This window comes from Sinocyclocheilus grahami, unplaced genomic scaffold (assembly GCF_001515645.1).
Source record: "Sinocyclocheilus grahami isolate Dianchi unplaced genomic scaffold, SAMN03320097.WGS_v1.1 scaffold335.1, whole genome shotgun sequence".
Lineage (NCBI taxonomy): Eukaryota > Metazoa > Chordata > Actinopteri > Cypriniformes > Cyprinidae > Sinocyclocheilus > Sinocyclocheilus grahami.
The window spans coordinates 1,039,235-1,047,840 of record NW_015505514.1 but is presented as its reverse complement, the minus strand read 5'-3'; the positions used below and the strand labels follow the sequence as shown (position 1 = coordinate 1,047,840).

Sequence of the window (8,606 nt, the reverse complement as noted above, 5' to 3'; positions counted from 1 at the left end):
CGACAGAGGATCGGGAGCCTTTCCTAGGCTCGACAGGGGATCGGGAGCCATTCCTAGGCTCAACAGGGGATCCCAAGCCATTCCGAGGCTCGACAGGGGACCGGGAGCCATTCCTAGGCTCGACAGGGGATCGGGAGCCATTCCTGTGCTAAACTGAGGATTCCGAGGTCTCTCCTCCTCGTTTTGGCATGGAATTCCCTCCATCTTCTGGCCCTTATGTCACGCCATAGTCAACTCACCCTCAGCCATGATGCAGGGAACGGAGCACCTCTCCGCGCTCACACCGTCCATGGCTTGCTGCCTCGTGGTGGACACTGTCACCGGCTCTCGCACCTGGTCTGACGGGTTGGGCTCAACATCCGAGGTGATCCTCCGCTCAGTCACTTGGCTTTGCTCTGGCTCGTTGATCGCGGTGGGAAATGGCTCTCCGCCATCGGTGGGCTCAGGCTTATGCTCCGTACCGCGGGGAGATGGTGGGCTGGGCTCAGGGTCCAGAGTGGGGCTGGTGTTGTTGTCAGCGATGTCCATGGTCAGATGGGACTTGCAGGACACCAGCACCCACATGATGAAGGCGGCGAGGCTCTCTCGAGGACCATCCCCGGACAACTGTGCTCGTGTGGTGGCATTAAGTCCAACTTGATAGAATGTACAGAGGCAGTTGCCCGGGTAGTGCGTGAGGTGAGCCAGGGACAGAAAGTCGTCCGTGTGGTCCTCAAGAGAGCGTTCCCCCTGCTCCAGCAGGAGGATTTGGAATGCGGGGTATTCCATAAAATAAAAAAAGACAAAAACCGGAAAAACAACCGAGGGGAAATACGCCGCTATACTTTACTTTTGGGTCGGTTATTCTGTCACGGTCACGTTGTGTGGAGGCAGGCAGGACGACGAGGACGACGACAAGGATTCCAATAATTACTTTTAATGTAGACACAACAAGGCAAATTCAGGAAGATGAGACACACACACACACTCGGGGTAACATTCACAATAACCGACACCAAGGCTCAGACAGACAGGAACTAATAAAGGGTAGATAATTAGTGGCAGACAGGTGAGCACAATGAGGGTAATTAACTAATGAAATGTACGGGCTAAACCAACAAAAGGGGAAGAAACCACAATAAACCGTCTACAGGGGTGTTACATTATGATGTTACAAAATGTTTCTTGAATGCTGTATGCTGTTTTTTAACATTTTAAAAATTACATTTCATCATTAAAATGTATTTAGGTGAAACAAAAATTATCAAGCTGAATAAACATACACAGAAATTAACTTATCATTATGTACGCATGAAGAAAAGTGACAACAAAAGAGATTTTAGATTTTTGAGATAAAACATTTTTTTCTGTTTTCTGAGGGCTATCAGACATCTGATGTACTGTGTGTGTGTGTGTGTGTGTGTGTGAAATTCCCATTTGCTGTATTCAAGCACAGAGGCCTGTGAGAATGTCACAGTTGCCATTAACTCAGTCACCCTCTCCGGTGGGTCGAGGCGGGGTTGACCCAAAGGTGATGGACATCCTCTATTGTTGTGGGATAACCAAACTAAGCCTCGGTCACCCGCCCAGTAACCCCATGGCAGAGCCCTTTGCCTCATAACCCCAGGGGCCATGACAGCAACAATATTGATAGTAGCCAAACACTTCTCTGGAGGAGGAGACGGCCTCGTCTGATGAATAGCCAGACTAAGTACTTCTCAGCCCAGGCCGCTGTCTGAAACAAAATGTGCACAATAGCAGGTCACGCACCGAGCGTCAGGGCGGACTGCATTAAAAACAGCTCAGGACAGGCATAAGAAACACCCAGCCTTGAGTGCAAACTTTGAACCCTGGGTTCTTTCTTTCCATTCTTTTTTCTGTGATTGACCCTCTTCTGTCTCCATTTTCCCCTCACAACTGGGGTGACAACGTCCCATGGCTGGAAGGAAGATCTGGGACGCCCTGCTGGTTTAGCGACATTTCTGTGATGCTCACCACCTCAATTTCCTGGACAGCCATGATATTTGAAGTGATACCCACTCGAGACACCCTGTGCCTGCTTTGGGTCAGACTAGCAGCACGTTTACGAATCACACTCAACTGTAAGAGATGGTTTACTCAAAAATGAAAATTCTGTCCGTTTACTCACCCTCATGCTATTCCAAAACCTTTTAATTTTGATTAGTGCATACCTGTTAACCCTCCTGTTTTTCCCGGGATTTTCCCGTATTTTACCATTCTATCCCGCTATCATCCCGTTTAAATATTTCCCCATATTTCTCCCGTATTTTGAATCTTTCTTTAAAAAAAAAATCCCACTGGCCGTATTTTATATGTTTGATACATTCGCTTCCGGTAATACTCCCGTAATTTGTATGGGTCAAACCTCATTATATGGATAATCACGACAACAAATTCCAAGGTTGTCCAGTTGTCAGATCTTGTATGAAACGCATCTTTCTCACACGATCGACATATACAAATTTCAACCCATTTGTCCCCTCAACATGGCAACCTACAGCCCAGTGGTGCTACTGATATGTGCGCAGGTAGTACCGTGGGAAGGAAAGATCACTGGCACTCAGGTGGTGCTCCAGTGAAAAAAACTAAATATACACATAAATGTATATTTACATGTATAATGAGATATACTGTAGCTTACACTTCAAAAGGCTATTTAATTGATTAAATATGAGCACTGCAAGTTTCAAAGTCAGGTGATGCGCTAATTTGTTTACTGCGGTTACCGGGGAAACGGTTATATTCCTGGCGAAAAGCGCCACCTGCTGGCAGAGAATGAATTTGACTTTTTCAATAAGCCAAAAACCCCTCTTATTTTTACGCAGAAAACACGCAGTTGTAAATGTGAACTGGTGGATCAACAAGAATATAATGAATTATAAAACTCTAAATATATAGCCTACACTAAGATATATTATGTTATTAAATGAATATAATTATTTGATAATAATTGTTTAAATTAATATAAAAATAAAATAATATAATATAAAAACTGTTACTTTTGACTCCGCTCCCCCCTTCAAACTTGCGTTGATGTGATTGGTTACAAGACATTTAAGATTATTCTTGATGTTCCATATTTAAATGTGCATGAGATTTATACTTTATGGTGCTTTTTGTTGTCCTTTTTGGAGCTTCACAGTGTCTGTCCTGCTTCATACCTTCACGTAATTTTCTGCTTTTACAGTATTTCTTGTTCTACTGAAGAAAAAAGTCAGAAAGGTTTGGACAACACAACATCACAGCAATTCATAACTATTCTCCATTTAGGTGAACTGTTGACAAATTTGTATCACATTTGTACCTTTTTGTATAATCTGCTTACATCCAACTCAGAGTTAGTTTTATAAGTGGGATATGGGTCAGACCTTCATGTTTATTCATTTTTATTTGTTCTAAAAATCATATTCTTTCGCATTACTCAAATTGTACGAATTCATCACCAATTTGCCAAGTAAAATAGTTATGTTTAGAATAACATTTTCATTTTTAGGTGAGCTATCTCATTAAGACCATAAGGCGTTGATAAAAGTTAGCATGGTCAACAATCCATTTTTAGAGTGGTAAAGGGTAAACCTACTCCTTTAAGCACAGAAAGCCCTCAGATTTTCATACCTAACCTTAAAACCTGTTTAGTATTTCTGGCCTCTAAATCTTTGGCTGTTATATACAACAGATGGCCATGACCATTAGAAATGACTCTTCAGCGATTATTAGGACAAATGTGCTTTTAGCTTTCAAAAGAGCAATTTGTGTGACTATGCTTTTAGGATCAGGTGTCCCGACACACAATGGGAGGTTTATAGTCATGAGCAGAGCTACAGATTGGGTCCCCTTGAGCCCCAAACCTCTGAACTGCCGAGCTCTGAGGGCACAGGGCCAGTTCTAAGGCAACCCGGGACACTGCAAGCATGGTGAGCGGTAAAAATCATGCTGTTCTACTTAATGAGCTGCATTCGTTTAGGATAAAAAGCTGCATTCTTTTATCACATGAAAACTTTGCTCTCAAAGTCCCTTCTCTCTTCTAAAAGTTGGAATAAACACACACACACACACACACACACACATACAGGAAAAAAGCATAAGTGAGAATAAAAAGAGGGGGAAAAAACAAAAAAGAGGAGAAATTGCCTCATTAATGCATGCTGCGTGCTGCCCTGAGCCTTTTTCTTTTGCCTGTGCCCAGCGGGAGCCCTTTTTATCAGGCCAAAGGACACCTTTCAAAAGACCATTAGTGAAACAGGACCAGATGCACCTCGGCAAATTCCTCCCTGTCATGCAAGAGAGAGCGAAAGAAGAGGATAAAGCAGAACCCCACTCGATTCGTCCAGCCAGGCGAAGGGCTGACCTTGAGGTGGTGGGCGGGCTGCCTCCGGAGGACGAGGTGTCAGGCCTGTCGTCCGGGCACCATCCCGAGCCAAAAACTCCCCCTCCAGGTTAATGGCTTTTACCTGTTGTTATCTGAAAAATGGTAATGGCTGGCACCCCAGAAGCTGTGGATGCAATTACCCCCATCAGGATCCTTCTGTTAAATATGATTTGACCAATCAGCATAATTTGGACATTTACGCATGATGGCCTCGGTAACTCGTTTTGCACTGATCTCACCCAGAGCGGCAAAGTGCACAGCTAATAGTACACATGCCATTCAACAAATTGACATTTTCATCAGGCGGACGCATCAGGACACTGCCAAACTCTGCTCCCAAGGGAGTTCAGTAGAACTGGCCTTTCTGCCTCGACGACTCTGATTAAACTCCTAGACATTCAAATCGCTATAATAAATGTCTCCAGCTCCAACTGCACCAAATGTGACTTCAACTAAAGCAACAGAGCACGGCAGACATTTAAATGACAGTGATAACTGATTTTTAAACCATTTTGATATGTTTACAGTGGCTGCCACTGGAAAAAGAGTTGTCCACCTGGCATGCCATACTAAAATGCAACATAGACAACAGCCTTCTGAAGAACACTTCCTATGGTGCAGAAATGTTGCATATGTCAACGTGGACACATGAACAAGTTTGAGTCAAAAAAAGATTGACTAGTTCTTGGTAATGCATGGTGGATTTGATATTGTCTGTGGAAATTTGGTGAAAATATAACAAAACTGTATGTATACATATGCATGCCATAGATTAAAACCATTTAATTAAAATGTTGTCACTGACCCTCATCTCATTCCAAATCTGTATAACTTTGTTTGGAACACAAAAGGAGAAGTACTGCATACAATGAAAGTGAATGGTGGCTAGGGGCTATCAAGCTTTATAAATGACTACATATATATTTTAAGTTGCACAGCAATGCTGTATTTTATTTTATTTTTTACATAAAAATACAATAAGTATGGTGCTTTTAGTCATTTTTAGAACTTAACAGCCCTCGGTCCCCATGAACATGAACATTCTGCTAAATTTCTCTTTTATGTTCCACTGAAGAAAAAGTCAAGTTTGGAATTATAAGAAGGTGATGACAATTTTCATTTTTTTAGGTGAACTATCCCTTTAACTCCTGCTGATGTGTGAGACCCATTCCTTCAATCTTCATCAAACCTGATAAAATCTTCCTTTAGAAACCAACACCAGGGAAATAACAACACAAAGAAAAATTTGAGTGAGTAAGTCAAATCAGGGAACTTATGTTACTATTTGTGTACTCTAGTAAAACCCGGAAACTGTAGATGAGTCACTGCATCGTATACAACATTGTGCATAACAAATTAGTTTTATGTAAATTCAAGATGTGTAAGCTGTAATTTCAAGTTTCAGTAACACTTTGTATCCGTTTCCTAAACTATATTGTTATAGCATTAACCAATGATTGACTGGCACGTATTTTATTTGTTCATTCAGCCATATGTCTCTAGAGACCACATAACAGGTTTCAGCAGACTGAACTGTGTGACACGTTATTGATCAGATGTTGTTGTGAAGTCTGTTCGTCCTTATCAAGTCTTCCTTTGCCCTCTACACCCCAATTCCTGTAACCCAACAACCATCAGTTCAGTGAATGATTGCACCCTGGGGCCATACTGACACCTGGTCACAAGAAAACGCAGACGAGGGGTTCGAAGTTGAAGATTGAGAGTAAGAAAGGAGAAGGTTACTCACAGATGTAGTAGTATTCATGGCCTGGGCGGAACTCGAAGCCCAGAGAGAAGGGTGTGAACAGCTGGAACTTCTCTGAGAACTTGAGGGGCCCATTCGGACTCATTGGGCGGTTGCATTCCCAGCGCTTGAAGCCTTTCATGTGGTGGTTGCAGGTGGTGTAGCCATCATAGTTGACCATGAAAAGGATGTAGCGTTCCATGCGCTCCTGTGGATGATGGTCCTCATAGTGTGGACAGTAGATGTCCAGGTAGTCATTGATGGCCACCTCCACTGTGTATTCACCATGCAAGAATCTGAGGAAATAAACACAAACAACTTACTTGAGATCCACAAAACTGCCAAAGTTATCACAATGACAGGCTGAAGATTGAGAACGTAACATCTTTTAACACAAAGCTCGAAAAAGAAATTGCTAGTAGCTCCTGTCACTCATAGTGGAGATATTTTCCATGTTGTATGTGACAGGATGGGATTGGTTGAAGGGGGACTTGGAGCTAAAGGCTGTACTGACTGGAATGACCAAGTGGAAGTGGATGAGCAGAGACTGACAGGGCTTCAGAGAGAGAAAGCCACTTCATTAAGGGTTTTCACATGGTCTGGCTTCAGCCCAGCTCTTCTGAAATGAGTTTGCTGGCTGGGGCAATTTAGACACAAATTGAGCACCTGCAGGAAGGTATGACTTGAGACGCAAAAACTGCAGTTACTTCAGTGGATCTGTGACTTCATGTGCAGAGAATACAGTGGTACTAAAAAGCATTTGGACACTTAAAAGGAAAGTTCAACCGAAAATTACAATTCTGTCATTATTTATTCACCCTCAAGCCAATTTATTCACCCCAAAGTCACATATATGACTTTCTTCTGTAAAACACAGTGGTTTTGCTTGAAAAGTGAGGTAATTTTTATTTTTCTGATATTAAATATGGCTTTTTACTTACTGATAATGATATGAAGCCTTGCAGCTCATTTGAAAAGGATCCAGCCTTAGCTAACCATGTGGTTTTCACCTTTCAAAAAAACAGGAAGTATTGTAGAGAGAAACAGCAAAACACACACGTGTGTGTGCGAACATGAGTTCTTCAGATCCTCTTTTTCTGTCCACAGTGTGAAGATTACATGAATAAGATCTAACGGCTCCAGCCGAGAGACTCTAATGGTTTGTCACCAGTGCGGTTGACACACCTGCTCCATCCTCCATTCTCTATGCCATCAAAGCAGCCCCCTTCACTACAGACACTACAGAACATAACACAGCAAACTCAAATCAACTGATCACACTATAAGAAGCCATACCAGCGTGCTTCATCCAATTTAGCAGAATATCAAAGTGAAACAAAGACAAGATGAAATCAAAAGAAACGCACAGGGTCAACAAAACCCTATATACAAAAGGTCTGTGCCAAAACTTGCCTACATTCATACTGAAATATAATCTCATAAATGACAGATTTGAAACATTCTACATAGGCAGCAGCGACTCATGCTTTATAAAAATACAGATGATGCAAGAATGACACAAAATAATAAAAAAGCATGTCATGTAGTGTAAATATCAAGTAAAAACAAATATATTTTCCTTACATCTTAAATACATGAGTATTTGTTTTCAAAGATAAAAGTATTTTCACAAATATCATGAATAATTTATTCATAAATGTACAGTTTTTGGCGAGTTGCACCACATTACATTTTACAATCTGAACTAACCTTAACATGTCATAAAAAGGTCAAATGATTTAGTATTTTAAGAGACTAATTGATCCTGACAGATATGCAAGGGTCCACTCTATGATATAATTTTCTGTTTTATGATTTAATTTCTGCATGTTTCTGAATGTTAGTTCAGCACCACATTACTTGGATTTTGCAGACAAAGGTTTTTCTAATACCAATAAGCAGTGAAGCAGTTTTGTTAAAATTATTTTTTCTGAGATAAAAAAAGATTATACCAGCCTGACTTTTTAAAAATTTAATTAATTCATAATACTGATGCTGACTTAATAAAAATATTCTACAAGGAAGGTCTTTGATCCAACATGTCTCTGTCTCATTTTGACAGGATCTAGCCTTAGCTAATTACATATGGTTTTCACCTTACAAAATACAGGATGCATTGTAGACACAGACATAATAAAAGACACACATGTATGTTTGTGTGCGAACCTGAGATCTTTAAACCTCTTATTCTGTTCACAATGTGAAGATTACATTAATACGATCCAAAGCTCCAGCTGGTTTGTCACGAGTGCGGAAGCAGGTGTTTTGTTAAAATAATATTTTGCAAGAGATAAAAGATTACACCACCCTGCCATTTTTCATCAAGTTAAATTTGTGTGGCTTTTGAATTTGGCCAAATTTGGCCGAAAGAAGGTTTCTTAGTAGGCAGCATTAAACTGCCTACCAAAGTCTTTGCATTTGGACCACATCTTTGATATGGAGGCAGGTTTTTGGAATGAAACAAAATACATTTACAAACTATAAAATGTCCTC

At 41.1% G+C, this 8,606-nt stretch overlaps 1 protein-coding gene across 1 annotated transcript in view; it reads right to left on the bottom strand.

Moving 5' to 3' along the window:
• LOC107602810 (ephrin-A2) overlaps positions 1–8,606 on the bottom strand; it is a 169,298-nt gene that overhangs the window by 28,301 nt on the left and 132,391 nt on the right. Inside the window, exon 2 of the mRNA XM_016295400.1 lies at positions 6,117–6,409. Within this exon, the coding sequence (XP_016150886.1) occupies positions 6,117–6,409 (293 nt within the window). The remainder of the gene's footprint in view (positions 1–6,116; positions 6,410–8,606) is intronic.